Here is a 22,885-nt window from a genome sequence, read left to right as displayed (position 1 = left end):
GTTTATTTATTTGCGATACTTCCAATCTCAGGGAGGCCAAAGCAAGTGGGCATTGTATTGGACAGTTTTAGAAAAAGAAACAGCTCATGCTACATGGTTGTATAAAACAAAAAAAAGAAAGAAAGCTACTTTAATTATAGCAGAAATAATTAATGACGATGTGAAATACAATACTTTTGGTTAGAGTAAAAACACCACTCAATAATAAATAGAGTATTCCTAAAATTTATTCAAAAAAATGGCAAATCCATGACCAATCTCAATTTCCAGAAGGTATGCAGATAACAGCGAACAAGGGACCACAGTTTGGGGCTTGAAATGCAAGAATGTTATGCGCAAGAAACGCAAGTATTACAGTTAATATATGCGGGTGTGTTAAGTGGCATCTTCTGTGTTTCATGTTTCTAATATGTTTATGAACGATGAAAGTGACGGAGAGAAAACTATCTCTGAGTTCAGAAGATCCCATTTTTTGGCCCCATGTGGGGAAAGTGAGAAATTGAAAGCGTCATTGTGAACACTGTACTAGTTTAACGCAAAGACGTGTTTTCTTTTGCGATAGACGTAATTTAGACAAAGTACCGTAATTATTGCTGTATGTCTTAAAATTTTCTTGCATTAGTTGGTAGATTAATTTTAGGTCGGCTTGTGAGGCCCTAAAAGAAGGCATTTTAAGACCTGCATCGGCTAAGCGGTTTGTACCGAGCCACAGTGCTTGCGCTTATTCAAGATGAGCTGTACACACCTTTGCACCTTTTCTGGCTTTGATATGTTAGTGGATGTGTGCGGAAACCAGATGATGTTAACGTATGCTATGACGGAGCGAACCAAAGTTGTGTAGGCTAGTAGTGTAATGTGCTTCGGTGTACACCGTGAACACCGTCTAAGAAAAAATGTTTGCCTAATCCGACTGAGGTAACATTATCAACGTGTAACTTCCATGAAAGGTCAGAAGTGAATGTCAAACCTAAGTATTTGTGGGCATTTGCTTGACTCAGGCAAATTCCACCTAGAGCACAAGAAAATTCAGGGGGCGTCTTTTATGTTGTGAAGGACATGCACACACCTTTAGTAGTATTAATTTACATTTGCCATCCTATGCACCAATATGCACCCAATATGACACCAAGTCAGGTGCTCTGTTTAATAATAAGTAGGCTGCGTAGCTCACAATTCCTCTCAAAATGATAAATTCATCCGCGAATAGCCTAATGTCACATTAAATGTTGGAATAATGTCGTTAATCAAGATTAAACATAGCAATGGACTCAACGCTTACCCTTGTAGAGCTCTGGACCGAACACCTACAGAGTGCAATCAACAATAACATACTGTTTTCTATTCCCTAAGAATTTTTTTTTTATCCATGCAATAATCTGACTTTTCCTGATCGCAGCCTGTCGTTTCGGAAATAATTTACCAGGCCTTACACAAACAAATGTTTTACTCAAGTCGAGAAGGATCATGTCTGTCTGGCTTTGGTTGTTTAGGTTCTGTGGAAGGTCGCGCTGCACTTCACTTACCTGTATGACCGTTGAGAACCTACTTCTGAAGCCGTATTGTTGAAGTAATAATATGTGTTCTTCCTCGACAAATAAAGTGGTTTGTTTGAATATAATATGATCGAATATTTTACAAGATATACTGATAACTTAGCTTGGCCTGCAATTAGGAAGTTCTTGATGTCTGCGGATTTATGTACAGGAATCACCTTCGATTTTTTCCAGTCATCGGGTAAGTTTGCGGAAGGGAGGGATTTTCGGTATATAATGGCAAGGTGTTGACTACATCATTCTGCATACGCTTTAAGAAACACATTCATGATATTATCTGGCCCATTAGCTTTTTTAATGTCGATATTAGGAAATAGATTAAGAATGCCGGTATTAGTTATGTTTAATAACTCCATGATTTTACGAGGACAGGGTAGGGAAGGTAGTAAGTCATTATCTTAGTGAAAACCGAAAAAATGTTGTTGAATGTGTTCGCCCGAATCGTTTTTTTTTTCTTCTTCTAGAGACCATTCAGGTGACAATGGAATTATGGTAATGTAGTCAGGGATTGTTGAGCTGGAAATCTTTAACTTTTTTTTTTCAGCAAGAAAGGAGATCATTTTATGCTTTAGAGATTTATTCGGCCCTTTTCTTTTATTATTATGTCTTAATCTTCTAAATTGATGCCGCAGCGTGTGGACATCACAACATGTTTCTGAAGCTGCTTAGAGAAAAGCATGAAATTCGTGTGCTAGGTGAAAAAGATTACTGTCATGATCTGCTCTGCGAAAATCAATGAAAGCAGCTCAAGGTTCAGTTTCCTAATGTTGCCTTCTAGAGAAAGATTACAATTGGGCATGTCGTGGTCCTATATGCCACCGACAATAGCCATCTCAATTGCACGAAGTGCGAAGTGGTCAATTAAAGTATGATACCAAGTGGGTTGGTGGGCGACTAGCTGGTGAAGGTTAAAATTTAGGTTTAGAACTGTAAGTGCAGTTGCTGTGGCTGAAGGTAATCAGTTTACGGTAATCCAGTTTACGTCTGTCAGGTTCAAGCCCCTCATGAGGATCACTCTTCTGGTACGAACGTGGCACAGCATAAACTTCTGCAAAGCAAGCATGCCTTCGTATCCACTACTAGGGCTTTGATATTCTTCGTGTTCTAATCATGCTTTGAAAAAAAGAATGTTTGATTTGATTTGATAAACGCAACCAGCAAATATGCCAGTGTCGTTTAAGAGGATTTTACAAAATACATCCTCCGAATTGGAGGCTTCAGGGAATGCAATGAATGGAATATCGTTCCAAAGGTGCAGGGCCACGCTGCGACCACGAGATATACCGTCAAACCCGGATATGTTAAAGCTGAAGAGGATCTCAAGACAATTCGATATATAGGTAATTCAATATAAGAAATCAAAATCTAATACAAGAATTTTCCAGGCGATTTTACAGCTGTTCATTCTACACAGTAATTTGTTATATGTGTGTTCAATACCTTCGAGTTCCGCTATAGCAGTAATAACGTAGTGCAGGTATTATGTGGCTGAAAATATCTGGAGAGATCGAGGTTTCGGTTATGACCGCTAAGTGGGAATTGTGTTCCAGTAACAGTCCTTTCAGCAGTTGCGCTTTGTTTACTATGCTTGTCGCATATTGTGTCTCGCAAATTCCCGTGGAAGATATCTGTCGTGAAAAGACAGCTTTTATAACACCTGACGGATTTTATCAATTTAATGTTATGCCCTTTGGCTTATGTAAAGCTCCGGCCACCTTTGAGCGCATGATGAGTTCTTTACTTCGACGGTTTAAATGAACGACTTGTCTTTACTACCTGGATGACGCTATGGTGTTCTCACCTACGTTCGGCGCACACCTTGAGTGAGCCTCAGCCATGCTTGGTATTTTTCGCAAGACTGACCTGCAGCTCGACTCGAACGAATGTCATTGTGGCCCATCGTCAGATATCTGTACTTTTACATCTAGTTGACGATTCTGGAATCCAACCTGACCCCGGAAAAAATTGGCGTCGTCAAAGACGTTCCTGTGCCGCATTCAGCAAAAGATGTCCGCAGCTTCGTAAGACTAAGCTCTTACTTCCACCGCTTTGTTAAAGATTTTGCAACCATAGCATGGCCTCTCACGCACCTCCTAAAGAAATGTGTGCCTTTTTCATGGGGCTCCTCCAAAACCGCCGATTTCTCTTGCCTTACGACCTTACTCACCACCCCACCTGCCCTCGGCCATTTCGACGTTTCAGCCTCTACTCTGGTGCGCACTATTGCAAGTGGACATGGCATTGGTTCAGTATTGGCGCAAGCTCAGCGTGGTCAAGGCCAGGTTATTACGTACGCCAGCCACCTTTACTCTCCCTCAGAGCGAAACTACACCATTACCGAGATAGAGCGTCAGGTTCTTGTCTGGATGGCTGCAAATTCTACCGCTATGTATATGGCCGGTTCTTTTTTATTGTCTCCCACCATCACGCTCTCTGTTGGCTTTCGACTTTGAAAGACGTCATAGCGAAGCTTGGATAAAGGACTCTGTGGCTGCAGAAGTATTCCTATTCGGTAGTCTATAAATCAGGACGCCAGCACACCGACGCCGACTGCTTGTCCCGTTACCGCGTAGCCACGCCCAACTTCGACGACACGAACGCTTCCGCTTGCGTTGTTCCTGTCTCCCAAGTTTTGTACATGGCCACTGAGCAACGCCGTCATGTCAATTTGCGGACCCTCATTCAGCGAGGTGAATCTGCGCCTACTGACCGATCCTTATGGTAGTTCGTGCTCCAGAACGGCGCTTTTTACAGCCGTAATTTTCACGTCGATTGTCCTTCCCTTCTTTGGGTCGTCCCTCGACACCTTCGCTCAGCCCTTTTCTATGAGCTTCATGGCACACGAATTGCAGGTCATCTTGGTGTCACTCGCACCTACAAGCGTGTCCGCCGTCGCTTCTACTGCCCGGGCCTTCTTCGGTCTGTACGGCGATACGTTGCGGCTTGCAAGCCCTGCCAGCATAGAAATGTCAGGGGCGCTTTCTGCGGGTAGCTTCAACCCCTCGACATCCCAACTGAGCTATTCTTTCATGTAGGCCTTGACCTTCTCGGTCCTTTTCCCGAGTCCAAGTCCGGCGACATATGGATTGGTATGGCTACAGCTTACTCGACGCGCTACTCCTTAACCCGAGCGTTTCCGACTAGTTGTGCAAGTGACGTCACTGATTTCTTCCTCCTCGACATCATTTTAGTGCATGGTGCCCCACAACAGCTACTCCCGGACCGTGGTCGTACCTTCCTTTCCTAAGTCATTGCTGACATTGCGCAGTCTTGCTTTACAAAGCACAAGCTCGCTTCGTTCCATCGTCTGACCAACGGCCTGACTGAGAAATTGAACCAGACCATTACCGACTTGCTGTCCAAGTACGTTTCGCCCGACCACCGTGAATGGGACCATTGCACTACCCTGCATTACTTTCGCTCACAATTCTTCACGCCACGAAACTGCCAGTTATTCGACGTTTTACTTGTTGTTTGGTCGCCACCCTGCATTGCCCTTGGACGTTCACTTCCCTTTGCTAATGCCTCGAGGAGGGAGTATGCCCGCGACGCCATTGCCCATACTGACCACGTGAGGCAGCTTGCCCGTACTCGTCTGTTGGTATCACAAGAAAATCAAAAGCGCATTTACACTCCGCGGCACCAGGACGTACACTTTTCCGCAGGTTCCCTTGTGCTCCTTCGGTTCCTTTCCCATCGAGTGGGGTTTTCGGAAAGCTCGTTCCTTAATACAAGGGCCCTTACCGCGTGTTACCTCAAGTCACCGATGTCACCTATGAGATTGTCCCCGTTATCTCTACCATGTCATCTGGCCTCACCTCAATTGATGTCGTTCATCTCGCACTGCTAAAACCTCACCACGCTCTTCTTGGTGGTCCCGTTTGATGCACCTGCACGGGGCTTTTTCCGCCGGTGGTCGTGTTGCGATGAGGTGAAGAAGAGAATGGTGACAGTCTTGAAACCGACGAAAAGTGGATACAGCCACACTTGTGACAGGCAACAACAACAACAACAGCCTGGCGGGCTCTCTTCCTTCTGCGTGAACGTTCGTTCTTCGTATATATATATACATATATATTTCATATAGTTTTATACGCTTAACAATATGAAGCACTGTTCGGGTCTGAAGTTTGTTTGCCTTCGGACTGACAGACGATCTTTTACTTTCTATGTTCTTTTTGCTTAGACATCATTTCTCTTTCTACGTTCCCTGTTAAAAGCGGCTGCTGCCACTCCGAATCTGGCATGTTTCGTTGACGCCGCCCAGTACGAGTGCTCTGATCACTATGCCGTAGTTTCGGTTGACTCCAGTGGCACTCTGATTAATTCAGCATCCGTGCGGAAGGTTTCTTCAACAGTAGCCGAGCAGGTTGCTATAGCTATAGCACTGAAGGACCCTCTACGTTCCAATATCTATACAGACTCCAGATCGGCAGCCCGAGCTTTCGCCTCCGGCTCGATCTCAGAGGCGGCGGCCATCCTCGGCAGCGAGGGGGCTGCTGGTTTTCATAGTATCAAATGGTTCCCGGCCCATATGGGAATCAATGTACACTCTGAGCTTGTTAACGCCAATGAGTTGGCCCATGACTGTGCGCGAGGTCTTACACACCGCGGCGGTTCAGGTGGACTCACGGGCGGCGACTTAGGGCTGTACAGGGATTCGCTTCTCACCTTCCATGAAATCTTGAAACATTATCAACTTGCTCGGGGGGCCTTTCCGCTAACACACCCTAAACTTAATAGACCACAATCATCGGCGTTTCGCATGTTTCAAACGGGGTCATTTCCCTCCAGAGGCAGATTCAGTCGCTTCTCGCCTAATGTAGAACCCCACTGTCCAGACTGTGGGGAGGCGTACTGCTCCTTGTCCCATATGCTCTGGCAATGCCCTGCGTTACGCAGATCATCGCTAACCACTCTAACCGACTGGCAGGCAGCCCTTAAGAGCGGCGACCTCTCAGAGCCTGCGACAGGGCGGAGGACCACGATCTTCCGACCCCGACGTGGGTGCGGCCCGCGACGGCTACGGGGACTCCCTGAAAAGGGAGGTACCCTAACGCCGGTTCCTCAGGACCATTAATAAAGTTCTTTGTCTGTCTGTCTGTCTGTCTGTCTGTCTGTCTCTTTCTACGTGATGCCTAGCGAACACGCGATCATTAATGTAGAGCTCATCATATGATAAGGAGACCTTTCCGTGTTTTCCCTTACTGGGCTTTTCATTATCCCAGAGTTTCTTTCTAGTCTCCTGCATATTGCGGCTCAAATCTTGTTCAATAGACAAGTCAAACCATTTAGGTTTGTAGCCTTTTCGAAATATGTGAGTGTTCTGTCTAGTGTACAGAAGCCTTATTATGACTGTTCAGGTTTTATTCCTTGAACATCTACCTAAACGATGGATCCGCACAGTACCAACGGGTTCCAGATCAAGAGTGTTCATACTTATATTGTTCTGGACAGCCGCTCCTAGGCTTCCGCTGATTTCTCCCTCTGCTTCCCGGAGGCCATAAGCTAATAGGTTGGTTCGCTCGTCCGCTCTGATTTTCTAGAACTTCACCTCTTTCGTCTAATCTTTTCAACCACACATTCATGTCTGTTATCTCGCTTTAAAAGAATGACACTTTTGCCTCGATTGCTGTTAACACGTCTAACTTTTGATCCAACTGAGCGAGGCGTCCCTCTTTAATATATCTATTACCAGTCATTATGCCCTTGAGTTGCTTGAGCTATGCCTTTAAGGCAATGCCCTTAAAGCTGGTACATGCCAGGTGCCGGGTTAGATTCTACTTCACCAAACAACAATATGAGTTTTACCAAATACAAGGTGATGTCTATGCAGATCAATATTCAACCAACAGAATCAACGGAAAAACGAGTCCTTGGACAGGGAAGCACTAGCATAAACAGGTCGCTTGACCGAGAGCATAAACGGTATCGTCTCACCTGGTACGACGAAAACAAAAGGGCTAGGCGACACCATCGCAACGGCACCACCGTGCCCAATGAAACCGTAAGGGCCGTAGTGCCGAGGGAGGCCTTTTACGCAAGTGCATTGGAGTCGTGTTGCCCCCGTGGCACACGCCACTGTCGAATGAAGTATGCTGCAGTTCCTTACTGAATCGCGAAGACCATCCTGTATGTGCAACGCTTCGACCTTGATAGCGCGCGCGCTGGTCTGGTTTGCCTGTGCGATGCTGGCGTGTTCCATTTTGATGGTCCCTTCGCGCCCTGACCACGGAAGACAGCAGCACTACCAAGGCGAAAGGGCTAGGTGCAGCGATCGCAACTGCGTCGCCGTGCCCAATCAAAATATCAGAGTATAGCGGGAAACGCGCGATATAAACTTAGAGAAATGAACACGCTAGGTTTGATCTATGTCGAACATGTCATCGCCGTGGAACTATATTCTCTCAACGAATCTCGCAACGACCAGTGAATAATATTTTACATATCTTAAGTGAGTATTCTGTGGTGCCTTAAGGAGCGTGTCTTTCCACTTCTATCAAAAGTACTTGTATTTTGTGACCCGGAAATCCTCTGATATGCAAACCCCTGTGCAAACATAAGCATTCATCTAGGCATCGCAGGGAGCGCCGAAAGAAAACGCAAAACGGAATTATAAATATGGGAAATACAAAAAGCTCTAAGACATCGTAGTCGACACATGTATTGACATTTTACTTACCCTGTTTAGAATTTCTCTAGCTTTCCTTAAAACCACAGAAGCATTTGAATGATAAATCTGTGCTTTATGACTTTGTGCCTTTTGAGATGTATCTATCCATGCTTTCTATATTTCAGGCATCGGAAATCGGAATGATGACCGAATATTACAACTACATCATCACTTCCCTGGTAAGTCTTTGTATTTTGAAATCGGAATTGAAATATTTCAACGAATAACACTAATGATACTGCTGTTACGGATTCCGTAGGTTTTGTCGAGCTCCCCCTCTTAAGTTATTGTTTTCAACAAAAGCAATTATTTATCATCAGCAAAACAAAAGTTTTGAGGAAGAGCTAAAATCTTTACCAACATTCCTTTTATTATTTATTAGCTATGGGGTTCTTATTCGAAGTAATAGGCTTCATTTAAAAAAAATTTCTTGGCGTAAGTGCTACGCCTAATATAGAAAGCATTGCCGCCGGACGGTTCTAAATCTTCGAGACGGGGCACCTTGTTCAGGGAGCAAGATTTTGGGAGAATGATCTGGCACATAACAGTTGCAGAAGGCCAGGAAAGCGCTGGTGCGATTTTTTTGGGCAACCACATTGAACACTCTTCCGTCACAAAGAGCTGAATGTTTTTATTATGTCCGTGACTCCTGTGAAAATCTGTGCGCCAGAGAAGAAAGACCGACAACGCAAACGTCTTTGCCTGTGTAGTCCGTTTTTCTTCTGTGGCGTCCGTGCCGGCACGCCTGACTTTTTCGAACGTTAATCTCTACCAACTAGCAGAACTTTGTGACGTTCTAAAACTCAACACTTATCTTCCTCTTCTTCGCCTGATCTTTGCTTTTCCTACTTACTTTACTTAGTGCAGGGTAGTCAAGCGGGCTCATTTGCGGTCGACCTCCTTGCGTTTCATGTATTCTTTCGTCTCTATTAGACACAAGGAACAAAATGTGTCCTTGACAGGTTTCGTTTCCGTGGTACTGTTGCATGCGCGGCGCCTAATGTGCCCTATGATCTGTTTATGGGACAGGCAGCCAAATGTTCCCAGTATTTTTGGCTGTACGTTTTGACGCCAGATGAAATCATATTAGCGTACAGGTACAGCACGAGCTAACAGGCGTGGTGGCATTTATTCTTGGAACACTTTTCAGCGCTTTACGATGCTCCGAATATTTATTATTTATTTATTTAATACATACTGCAGGCCAGTCTGGTCCAAGCAGGACAGGCAATACAATTTACAGAATATCTGTTTTACACAAAAGGAGAACAACAACAAGAAAAGAAACATGAAGTACCAGAGGAAAGAACACAAAAAGACATAATCATCTAGTCATATAGTGCGTCATAAGGTTCTGTTAGGCTATTCCAGTCGGACACAGAACGCGGAAAAAAGGAAAACTTATAAATGTCTGTTCTTGCAAAGCATGGGGTTAGAAAGTGTGTTTGGTAATGTCGCGTAGGTCTTTTGGCCAAAGGGGAAAGAAACTGTGTCTGATCAATAGCCATTTTGCCGTTAAGAAGTAAGTTTAAAAAATTCAAGCGACATTGTTTTCTCCTCAATTCAAGTAGCTCAATCTTGTTAGCTTTCATGAGCTCAGAAGGAGAATCATTGTACTTGAATTTGGAATAGATAAACCTTACACCTTTTCACTGAATCCTTTCTAACTTCTTAATGTTAAGCTTAGTATAAGGATCCCAAACAATAGAGCAATATTCAAGCTTAGGTCGAAGGAGTGTGAAATAGCTAAGAAGTTTGACATTAGGAGGAGAATTACGAAGTTTATGCCTTAAGTAACAAAGTTTACGGAAAGCTGAAGAGCAAATGTTATCAATGTGCAGATTCCAAGAGAGGTTATTAGTGATTGTCACTCCTAGGTACTTGTAACTGGCAACCTGTTTCAAAGGAAGAGATGTCAGGTTATAAATATATTTTAGAGGAGTTTTCTTAAGCGTTACACAAAGATAAACAGTTTTATCGGTGTTAACAGTCATGCCAAAATCTGTGCACCACTTAGATACGTTAATGACATTAGAATTCAACTCAACCTGATCATGTACACCTCTCATTTCACGAAATTACACATCATCTGCAAATAATCTAATTTGATTTCCAGGAGTAATTACGGAGGCAATGTCATTTATATATAAAAGAAACAGCAAGGGTCCCAGAACACTTCCTTGAGGCACACCTGATGTTACAGGGAGCTTGCAGGAATCAAAACCGTCAATTGAAACAAACTGCGTTCGGTTATGTAAGTAATCGGAAACCCAAGAGACCAAAATGTTGCGAAGGTTAATATCTACGAGTTTATTGAGCAATTTATCATGAATAACTCTGTCAAATGCTTTACTAAAATCTAAGAATATCGCGTCAATTTGTCCACAATTATTTATGCATGCTGCAAATGAATGTACTACCGTGACCAGTTGTGTTGCAGTAGAGAAATTTCTTTGAAATCCGTGTTGAAAGCTTGAGAGTATAGAGTTTTCCTCAAGAAATTGAGTGATGCGTTTTGCTACGACGTGTTCCAATAATTTACAACAAGAAGATGTCAAGGATGTTGGGCGATAATTTTCTAATAACAAACGGTCACCTTTTTTATAGACGGGCATAACTTGAGCTGTCTTCCATTTATCAGGTAGCCTCGCACTTAATAGAGAACATCGAAACAATATCACAACAAATTTAGCGATAGTTTCGGCATAACGACGAAGAAAAATATGGGGCAAACGATCAGGACAACAAGACTATTTTGTTTTCAGATTTACCAGCATTGCGACTACACCGTGATATGACATAAAATCAACCTGGGATGCTGAAAATGCCCCGTGACGCAGATTCACGGTTGTACTTGCCTTTGAAAACACTCCAGTAAAATAAGTATTAAAATACTCAGCGATGACTCTGTAATAGAGATGCCATCAACCGAAACCTGTGTCACGTGTGTGTAAGCATCGCTCAAGTAATCCCAAAATTTTCTTGGTTCATTATTCATAAAGTTGGGCAAAGTTGTGAAGAAGAACTCCTTAGAGTCCTGAATTGCACGTGTGAGATCGTTTTGGTACCATTAATGATAATAGTATTGGCAGTAGACCTTTTAGCCCGTTTTAGTTTCCGTTTCAAATGAATAGTTTTTCGCGTTACCCAGGGTATACGTTTATGCACTTTCTTTCGCTTGTTTGATACGAACATATTCAAACAATAATTGCACATATCAGCAAACTTTTTCCATGGCAAACATACATTATGGTGCTCTTCAGCAAAACCAATCAGGCAGTTTTTCATATGTACAATCACAGAAGCATCCTTAGCTCTGTCGTTATTTCTAAAATAGCGTATGCTTATGCTACTACTTTTATGAGAAGCAAATCTCACTAGGAGAATTGACATATATACAAGACAGTGGTCTGATAAACCTTCTTCAATTATGACAGTGCTTTCAGTAAAATCCCGGTTTATAAAGGCCTTTTCTAATATCGAGCAAGATGAACCCTGGATGCGAGTGGGCTGTTTGACAATTTGAACCAGGTCATGAGTGAGCATAATATCAAAGACAATATTCATATTTTTGTTGAATTTGCTAGTTCCTTGCAGTCGCTTGCAGTCGCTCGCAGTCCACGCTGGGCAAATTAAGATCACGCAGCAAAAAACACTTTCTTATTGCGACAGAAGTGCATACACTCTCGCAATTTATTTAGGTAATCAGGAGTACAATCAGGTGGCCTGTAGCATGCTATCAGGATGAAGCTATGAACCCAGCAAGATATTCTTAAGCATAAACAGTCAAGATCGCGGAAGCAGTCGAGTACCACTGCCTCGATTGAAGATTTAACAAGGATTGCTACGCCCCCGCCCCTCGTTTCTCTGTCTCTGCGAAAAACTTTATAAGAAGAAGGAAAGACAAAGTCGTCTGCTATGTCGCTGTGCAACCAAGTTTCAGTAAGGACTGAAATGTGTGGGTCATGTTCAATTAACTTTCCAGGCTATCTTTCTTGTTAATAATGCTCCGGGCATTCATATTTAAAAGTCTCAGGTACTTTTTCTTTGGCTTAGCATGAATAGCATGACTAACGGTTTCATTGTAAAAGTGTGAAGTGCTGCTTTGAATACTACTGCTCAAGTTGTGTGCTACATTTGCACGCAACTGCACGTCAAATGGCAATTTGGTTTGTTGTTTTCGTTTTTTTTTGGAGAAGTACTGTAGCATTTTTGTTCTCATCCCACACGTAGGTAACGTTATTGATATACAGTTTATCAAAAGCCAAAGAAACCTTATCATGCTTTTCACGGTTTGTTTTTGTACTTGCCCGTAACTTTCTTCTGACCTCACGTACTCTAAGCGAGAAATCTTCGCCAATAGAATATTCAGTATTTTTTAGTTTATAACCTTTCTTTAGAATTTTTACTTTATTACGCGAGTCGGTTAACTTGAGAATCACTGGCCTTAACTTTCTAGTGTTTGGTCGGCCCAACCTGTGAATGCGCTCTATATCAATGTCATTAATTTCAAGAATTTTATGAAAAATACCTTCATTGACGGCCTTTTCAAGTGATTCGGTATCCTCTTTCTGAGACTCCGGAAGACCATAAATGATTAAATTGGATCGTCTCCTATGGTTCTCTAAATCCTCAACTCGCGCCTCAAATGACTGAATTGTGTTATTCATGTGTTCAATTTGATTCTGGCATGAAGAAATTTTTTCTTCCAAGACAGCCAGAGCGTCCAATTTAACATCAATACCGGATAATGTTATGCCTTTGATTTCCTTGATGTCGAACGCCATCAATTTCAGTTGATGGGCAATTTGTGATAGGTCAGGACCAGGATTTGACTCAATATCCCCTCCAAGTAACAACAGTCGGAGTGAATAAAGTACCACGTGCGATACAAAACTCATCAATGGGCATGGCAGCATCAGCAAACATGGGCTACTATATGGAACACATTTATCATGATGCTTTCTCACCTGCGTAAAGAAGGGAAGCGGTTTGTGAAGCAGCCGCATGTTCTCGAAGCCGCCATGCCCAGTGCCAAGGAAATTTGCTGGAAGTCCTTTTATAGCGTCTCGGCACAGTGACGCCTCCTGCAGGTCCCAGAGGAAGCGCTCAGTGCTTGCTGAAGTGATGCGATGATGCAGATAATCCGTTGGCATCCATATCGGATTTTCATGCACGTGTCGTGGTGGGACGTCGCGGTCATGCGCAAAGGCGGTGATCGCAATGAGATCCCGGCAGTTGTCATACGGTTGCATCAGAAGGCCAAGAAACTGCGTAAAGAAGAAAAGCGGATTGTGAAGCAGCCGCATGTTCTGGAAGCCGCCGTGCCCCAAAGAGAACTTCTCAATATCCGGTGATACAAGAAATATTCCTTCCGACGCGCTCGATTTCCTTCGTGGTGCCCAATATTTCTCATCTCTAGATCTCCGCTAGGCATACTGGCAAATTGCCGTCGATGACCTCGACCGCGAGCAGACCGCTTTCATCTCATCCGACGGCTTCTACCAATTTAAGGTCACGCCTCTTGGGTTGTGTAACGCACCTGCAACTTTCGAACGCATGATGGACACTCTTCTAGGCGCTCTTAAGTGGTCGACCTGTTTTTGTTATCTGGAGGACGTCATGGTTTCCTCGCCCAGCTTTGAAAGCCACCTCCCTCGTCTGTCGGCAATTCTCGACATATTAAGCCCGGCTGGCAGCTCTATTCATTTAAGTTCACCTTTGGGTGCCGCCAAATCAAATAACTTGGATGCCTAGTTGATGCTACGGATGTCCAACCGGACCCTGACGAAGTCCGTGCCGTCAGCGAGTTCCCGGTTTCACGGTCCACACATGAAGTACGCAGGTTCCTTGGGCTCTGCTCCTACTTTTGCCATTTTGTTCTAAACTTCGCGGACATTGCTCGGTCCCTGATGGACCTCCTCAAAAAGGATGCGACCTTTTCTTGGCGCGCGGACCAAGCGACTTTCTTTGCATCGCTGATATACATCCTCACATCACCACCTGTGCTGGCTCATTTTGACCCAGCTGCTAGAACAGAGATACGCACCGACGCAAGCGGCCATGGCATAGGTGCTATCCTCGCCCAAACACACAACGGAGCTAACCATGTAACAGTGTATGCTAGTCCCCTCCTGTCAGAGTCTGAAAAGAATTACACCATTACGGAGTCGGAGTGCCTAGCTCTCGTCTTGCTGTTGCGAAATTCCGTCCGTAGCTATATGGACGGCCGTTCGTGGTTATAACAGACCCTCATTCGCCCTGCTAGGTCTCAAGACTTAATGACCCCACAGGGAGGCTCGGCGTTTCGGCATTACGATTACAAGAGTGCACATTCTCGCTTGTGTACAAATCAGGAAAGTTACACACTGACGCCGATTGCCTGTGCCGTCACCACGTAGAACCACGAGATGCCACTGAAACACACACCGACACCTACGTCTTAGGAATCACAGACTTCATCCATGTGGTCGACGGACAACGTAGTAGATATGCATCCTTGCTCTTTCTTATTGACCTTCTGCAATTCGGCATCGGCGACTCCTAACTCAACATGTTCTTGCTTCAGGATAACGTTCTTTACAGCCGCAACATGCACCCCGAAGGCGCAGAACTCCTGCTCGTTGTCCGACGTCATCTGCGCAGGGCTGTCCTCGTCCAATTTCAGGACGCCCAACTGCCGGGCACTTAGACGACTCGAGAACTTACGATTGCATACGACAATGTTTCTTCTGAAAGGGCCTTTATCGTTCTATTCACGGCTATGTATCACTTTGTGACCTGTGTCAGCGCAGCAAAAAACCTACAACTCAACCTGCTGGTCTCCTTCAGCCAATTGACGTTACAACCGAGCCGTTTTATCGAGTAGGCCTAGACTTGCTCAGCCCCTTTCCAATTTCCACGAAAGTCAACAAATGGATTAAAGTCGCATATACCACGCGATATGCACTTACTCGAGCGTTGCCAACTAGCTGCGCTACGGACGTAGCCGACGTCCTACAGTACGACGTCATCCTCCAACATGGTGCTCCACCTCACTTACTCACAGATCGCGGTCGCTACTCGCTGTTTCGTGTGGTTGACTATATACTTAGATCATGTTCTACTTATCCCAACTTCACCTGTTCGTATCACCCTCAAACCAATGGACTCACCAAACGCCTCAGCCGTACACTTACCGACATGCTCTCCATGTACGTTTCTGATAGATCACCGCGATTGGGACGGTGCTCTTCCATTCATCACATTTGCATACAACTCATCGCGTCATGGCACTACCAGCCATCCCACGTATGGTTGTCACGTGCACAGTAGCCCGTGCTCGGCTGTCGTCATCGCATACCGCCCAAAAATCCCTTTACGATCGTCGGCACCGGGATACCGGTGTTGATGATCGAGACACCGGGATACAGCTTTTCCAGGGTGCTCTCTCGTCCTTCTCTCGCTCCCATCTCGTTGTTCCAGCCTGTGTGAAAAGTGTGAACAGTGCCAGGTGACTCCTGTCACCAATGAGATAACTCCCAGGGCATCCACTTGATCGACGGGCACACCACAAAGTGACATTGTAGATGTTTCCCGCCTTACGCGTTAGAGCTGTGATAACCCACTTTGACCACAACCAGCACCGGGACGGTGCTTCACTAGGCGGGAATAATGTAGGAACAGTGGCGAAGACAAAGGCCATGTAGTAGGGTTGGTCAGAGTCTCTCCTGTTGGAATGGAAAACTTGCTAAAGCCTGTGTGCCCTGTGCAGTCTTGACTATACCAAGTGCTAGCCGTTTTCTGTTGAGTAAATAGTCCCCGTAACAATATATATAAGAAGAAAGTCTTCAGGCTACCTTTCAAACGTAAAGAACTTGAGCGATGCTACAAGGTAACCAGAACAAGTATTTAATTTCATCAGTGTCACTCGGAGGACCGATCTTAATCAGTGTTTACAAGAAAACGGCAGTTCGGCACTGATATAGTGAAGACAGCAGGCCAGGTGCCCGGTTGTTCTCAGATACATCAAACTGAAAGAGACAGTTGTGACAATGATTCACTTTTTCTCGGCGCTTTAGCAAATTTACTGCTGCCTTATTGCTTATGATGCAGCACAAAAGGAAGGAGGCCAGTGAAAAAAAAAAGCATAGCAGGGAGACATAAGTCGGAGAACAGAAGGGCGGCGGAGAGTAGCGGCAGCTAGGTTCCTGCTGACATGAGGCAATGAGGGAGGAAACGGTCGCTGCCAATGGGCATGCCGCCGTCGTGGCGGGAGAGAGGGCAAGTTGAATAGGGCGATGAGGGGCACAGTAGAGAAGGGGCCCGGAAGGAAGACAGAAGAGCCGGCAACCTGGAGAAAGTAACAATGCACATATACAAGGTACGGCTCATTTCGCCAACGTTGTGGCCCAGCTGAGGTGCGGCAAAAGATCTAAAATTAATATATGCGCAAGGTTCTAAAAGCGAGTACGTCCTTGGGCTTAGTGTTAGGGAGCCGAGTAAACTGCACCGGTGTTTGGTGCAGTTTTCATTCGTTCGATAAATTGCACCCGCGCGGGCCCAAACTTGAAAGCGATATGTGATGGGGACAGAGTCTCCGTGCGCTGAAAGCTGATAGCTTTGTGTACGTTGTGTTTTCGCTGTTTAGTTTGCGCTTGAGCGCGAAGCACCACGAAGGTCAATTCGCTCCCTGCAGCTTCCTTTTCGCTCCCTTTCGGCAGCGTTTTGACAGCGAATGTTCGCGGTCATCGAGGGCGACGCGTTCATGTTTGTCGGGAGGTACGTGACACCGCGGTTGTTTATTCAATTAGTAAGTGAAGAATGTTTGCAAGTTGATAGGACCAATAAAACTACTGCGCTTACTTCGCATAGCTACCTAATAATTTGCTCTTGAAAACGATGTTTCGTCTTTGGGTGAAACTGCGACTTTTTATTTTGTCAAATTATTACACATGCTATTTCTTGTTTTTCAGTTTGTTTTCTTTCTGCATTTTTTTTCTCGGCAATCAGCTCCTGGTACCTGCGGAGATGATTTCGCTAACTGCCTCGTGTCTTCCATCCTTCTGCTGCGATAACATTTATACGGGCATTCCAAGCGAACTTGTTCCGTAATCGTAGCCGTCGGCATTGGTGTGAGGCTCCGTATATATTTGCATACATGCATGCTTTATTGCATGTCATGCTATAGAGAAGTTGCATTTGCGGGTTATATTGCCACAGTATTCTATCCCTAATATTGCTGATAATAGGTTTTACATTCTCGACAATGTTATTCCTCAGAATTTCCAGAATGGCAGGCCACAAACAAATGCCATGACAACGGATGGCCTATATCTTACAAAAAACTTGTCGGACTATTAAATATTGAAAGTGCGACGCACTATCAAAACTCAAACCAGAAAGTAATCTAACTTTACTGGCGCTTTAACTTCAAGGCTTCTTCTGAGGTCCGTGTTCAAATAAGATGCGCCCTGACAATGTTCTGTGATGAATACTAGGTACCACAGTTGCGAGATCTCGTCTCTGTGCACTTTTAAAATGACAGCTGCAGGAAACTGGTTCCAAGGTCCCATCGCAACAACAGTGATCACAGGCAGTCTTGTCCGCCATCCTATTGCGGAAAGCAAACTTTTGTAAAGGCCGCTCCTAGCAATAGCCGACATAGCACGGTACCCTATCGTCAGTGGAGTGTAGTTGGCGCATTGGGTTAATTGTTTTGAAGGTTTATCGTGTTCCACATAGAGAGCTTGCTATTGGTGCAATGTGGTTTATGTAAAAAAATGATGGCCCAAAATACAAATGCCAATGACACCCGACAGTGATGCAAGTACTATGTACACGCGGTATGAACAAAAGATTTTCATGGCGGCAAACGACGGAGAAAATTGGTCGTGACGCATGCCCCTCGGCCGTCATCGCATGCAGGCGTTCATTAGCACAGGATAGGACAGGATAGGATAGGATAGGAACAACTGTCTTAAAATGCTGGCAACCGACGGTTTAACACGTCGCGCTTCTCGTCGCATTACAAATTAGGGCGGAAAATATCTGCGATGAAGACTCAGCGCAACGTCAGGCTACGTAAAATTTACATTTACTAAATGGCCCTTCCTACGACGCTCATCACGGGATATTCCTTCAGCCAATCAGCAAGCTGACGTGGCGGCTATCATGGACCGGCACCACATATTCGCGAAATCGCAGATGCATTGCACGGAGTCCTGCACGCTATCGATCACCTTTTTTTTAAAGCGCTAAAGTCGCAATGTAGCTACCAAGTACCCGAAAATAGTATTAGTCGACAAAATTTGTAGCTCCACGTACCGTTTTATCTTGATGAAAACGCAAAAATTGCATTTTGCAAAGTTTCCGCTTCTCGGCCCGAATTTCAAAACACGTAACTTCTCGACAGCCAATCAGATAATCAACACAGCGGATAATAGTGGCCGTGCAGCCGCCATGTGTGTCGAGAATACAGTCCCTGCATAGGGGTTGCTCACGCGTCCCCCAAGGCTTTAATTGACAGTTTGGTAATTGCGCGCCCACGCAAGCCCGCGCTTCGAATCGCTGCTGCACCACCTCCCCGCCGCTGCTGTCGCACCAAATTTTTATTTATTTATTTTTTTTTTCTGCACCGCGCGAGCCGCGCCGCTGCCCCGCGATCAGTCGCTCATGAGCGTTTATCACGTGGAGACGCGCGCGCCACCGCTGCCGAGTCGAGTGCGCCCGCCACTCCTACCTTTCTTTTTTTCACTCTTACCTTTCTTTCTTACCTTACCTTGCCTTTCTTTTTCACTCTTAACTTTCTTTCTTTTTTATCTGTTTCCGATAGCTTCGGATACTCGCAAATACGAGGCAGCGGTGGTTTTTTTTGCACTGCATCCCCAATGCTGTAGTTTTTACGCTGTGGTGCGCGTAAAAACCACATTTGTTGTTACAGTGAGGCTGATAGGCGATCCTGAATTCTTGTTTTCTTGCCACGCCATTGAACATTATCTTTGTCTTCGGCATGTTAATCGTTAACCCACTCTTACATGTTCCGCGTTAAGGTCCTCAATCATTTGTTGTAATTCATCCCCAGTGTGGTTCAACGAGACAATGCCATCTCCAAGCCGAAAGTTGCTGAGAAATTCGCCCTTGATTCTCACTCCTAAGCCTTCCCATTCAGATAAAATAAAATAAATTAAATTATGGAGTTTTACGTGTTAGAACAGTGACCTGGTTATGAGGCACGCCGAAGTGGGGGACTCAGGAAACTTGGACCACATGGGGTTCCTTAACATGCACCTAAATCTAAGAACGCGGGTGTCTTCGCATTTCGCCTCCACAGAAATGCGGCTGCCGGGGGCGGTAAACTCCCTAAATATTTTTTCTTTCATTTTTTAAGTAGCAAGGAGCTTTAAAGCATCGCCTATGAGCCTCATTGGACGGCGCTCATTTCGGCAACTCAGTTCTTCCTAACACTATTTACCATGCGCTCACCGGAACGCTGCTACGAGCAGACTTCAGGACAGGCTGAAGACGCTCTGTAGCGAGCTCGGAGTGTTTAGGTGCACGTGTATCTTTTTCTCCTTTCCGTGTGCGAAGGAATTTCTGCGGTCAGCGCGACGGCAGGAACGCGACAGCCGTCATATTGTACGACCGCAAGACAACGCGGCAGGCGTCGCCGTAAAGATTACTTGAGAACGGACACCATCGGCAAGTACGGTTCACAATTACGGCAACACATTTCGCGTTCTGGCTCATTAGTGCAGTACTAAGGTGCTTTTGGGTTCGTATTTGATTGTGTTGCCCCTCACCTGAACCTTGTGTTTTACCCATGCGGCGCAGCAGCGGTCGTTGACGGTCGGGTGCTATCTATGCGGGTACGCCGCTTGAGGAGGTTAGGAAGAAATTGGCGGCCGATGGAAGTAGATGTGGCTAATTAAAGAAATAGCATGCAAATCTAGGGACTTTACTGGCCGGGATGCCCATTCTAATAGCTTGAATACTTCTAAGCATAGACTGAATAGCATAGAGGAGATTGTGTCTTCTTGCATGACCCCTTTTTTATAGGAAACATTCTACTTTTCTTGTGGAGAACCATATTCGCTCTGGTATCTTTGTAGATATTTGCTAATATATTCACGTATGCCTCCTCTATCCCTTGATTACGCATTGCCTCTATGAGCCCTGGTGCCCCTACTGAATCGAGTGCCTTTTCATAATTTATGAAAGCCATATATACAGATGGATTGTACTCCGCAGATTTCTCCATTAGCTGATTGATGAGGTGGATAGGATGCATTGTGGAATATCCCTTCCTGAAGCCAGTCTGTTCTCTTTGGTGAAGTCCAGTGTTAGCCTGGTTCTATTGGAAATTATCTTGGTGAATATCTTATGCAATAGGGAAAGCAAGCTAATGAGCTTATATTTCTACAATTCTTTAATGCATCCCCTCTTATGGATTAGTATCATGTTGGCATTTTCCCAGCTCTCTGGTACGCTTATGTAGGGAGGCAATGTGTATAAATATATACAAGTTTTTCAAGCTTGATATCTTGGCCGTCTTTGCCTAAATCGAACGTCATTCGATCTTCTCGTGCCGCTTTTCACCGGGTCACGTCTTGCAAGGCCGTTCGAACTTCATAACTAGTTATAGAAGAACCATCTGTATTCTGTTCTTCACTATTTCGAATGACGTTAGCATGGCTGCTGTGGGTACTGTATAAGTTAGTGCAGAATTATCCTGCTTCTTTTACTATGTCATCAAAATTGCTGATCACATTACCTTCCTTTTCTTTCAGTGCATACATTTTACCGTATCGTTTCCCAAGTTTCATTCTCACTTATTTCATGCTATGGCCATGTTGTACTGCTTCCTCAATTTTTCCCACGTTATAATTTCCAATATCCCTTAGTTTCTCCTTCTTGATCAGATTTGACAGACCAGTGAATATTATTTGATCTTTTTAGTTGGTCAATTTCATGTTTTGTCTCCTTGTTACTTGGGAGAGCTGATCTACTGGTTGCCTTGTTGCCTTACTTCCCACTTCAATTGCTGCTTCTGAAACCACCTTAGTTACGGTTTTATTCATTAATTCTATGCTATCTTCCTCTTCCTGTTTTAAAGTTATATGTTTGTTTGCGAACGGCAGCCTGAATTCGTCTGATTTTACCCTTACGGCGTCTAGGTTAGTCTGTTTCCTCTTGACTAATTTTACTCTTTCTCTCATCAAACTTATGTGAATCCTACACGTCAATACCTTATTCTCACTGCACTTTACACTAACTAACACTTGTACATCGCGCAATATGCTGGGATTGGCAGATAGTATCAAATCTATGTTTCTTCATTAGAAATTTTCCAGGGCCACTCCCTTTTACTGGGCTTCCTGAAGAATATACTCGGAGCCTATTTCTGTTCGCAAATTCTACCACCATCTGTCCTATAATGTTCTTAGAATTTATTCCGTAGTTGCCAATTGCTTGTTCCCAAGCCTGCTTTTTCCACACTTTTGCACTGAAGTTGCCCATGACTAGAGTATACTGAGTTTGCACCTTTCTCATCAATAATGCAACATCTTCATAAGTGTGCTCTATTTCTTCATCATCGTGAGTGGAGGTTGGAGCGTGCACGTGTACTACCTTTACTCTATACCTCCTATTCAGCTTAATTGCGATGACTGCCATCCTTTCATTAATGCTGTAGAATTCGTCAACGTTGCCCGCTACGCCTTTATGGATTAGAAATACTACTCCGTATTTTCTCTGATGTGGAAGACCTCTGTAGCAGAGGACGAGGCCGTCAGTTATCACAGCATAAGCCTCACCAGTTCTATCACTAAGACCAAGAATATCCCAGGCAATGCCTTATAATTTCTCAACGAACCCTGCTAAGCTAGCCTCACTCGAGAGGGTTCGCGTGTTAAGCGTTACCTGTTTGTATACCCATGTTATTAGCAGTATATTAGAATTATACGCCATAATATTCAGCTTCATAAATTTTTTAGTATGTGAACTTGGCATCAAGACAGCAATGGTGCGCCTGTATACAAAATTCAGGCTTGTGTTCAAGCTGCCACTCTGATTATTTGAAAATTATATATCGCTATATTCACGTCGCTGGCGCGTTCCATGCGTGATATTGTGAAAGTGGCCAGGTATGATGATTTTTTTTATTATACTCTGTGAAAGTCGATAATTTCTGCTCGAAATTGGGTTCTCCAAAATGCCCGTCTGCAGATTGCTTTTCTTTTTCGTTCAGCAGCGTCGCGCATCACACACGCCACATCACTGATTAAATACAGATATACGAACGAATTCTTTCCTTGTATTAGAAGAAGCTCTCTTACCAAGCCATGAAACAGCCTAATAATAATGAAGCCAACACGGTGTACTACAGGCCAATTACTCATGGCTTCATTCGCTCGCCTCAGTCGATTACATTACGCGGCTCCACTCATGATCTAGGCGGCGAACTCGATACAGTAGAAATCCCGCCGCTGCTAGGATAAACTAATGCCTCATTAGCGGGGTCTATCTGGAACTCCAGCAAACAGCTCAGACATAAGCGGCTTACAGCTGACTCGTCGATATTGTCTTGAACTAGGCCGCGCGTGATTACCTCTCAGAGCCACATTATCATTATAAGCTTTGCGATCTCTTGCCGGCCTCTTGTGACCTTTCGCTCGTTTTT

General features: G+C 44.5%; 1 protein-coding gene across 1 annotated transcript in view; it reads left to right on the top strand.

Moving 5' to 3' along the window:
• Positions 1 to 22,885, top strand: part of LOC126522463 (glutamate receptor ionotropic, kainate 2-like) — a 364,802-nt gene that overhangs the window by 156,660 nt on the left and 185,257 nt on the right. The window contains exon 5 of the mRNA XM_072288773.1: positions 8,352 to 8,405. Within this exon, the coding sequence (XP_072144874.1) occupies positions 8,352 to 8,405 (54 nt within the window). The remainder of the gene's footprint in view (positions 1 to 8,351; positions 8,406 to 22,885) is intronic.

The sequence above is a fragment of the Dermacentor andersoni genome, chromosome 6, assembly GCF_023375885.2.
Source record: "Dermacentor andersoni chromosome 6, qqDerAnde1_hic_scaffold, whole genome shotgun sequence".
Classification (NCBI taxonomy): Eukaryota; Metazoa; Arthropoda; class Arachnida; order Ixodida; family Ixodidae; genus Dermacentor; species Dermacentor andersoni.
Note: the sequence above shows the minus strand (reverse complement) of the source record. Positions and strands in the feature narration are given on the sequence as shown.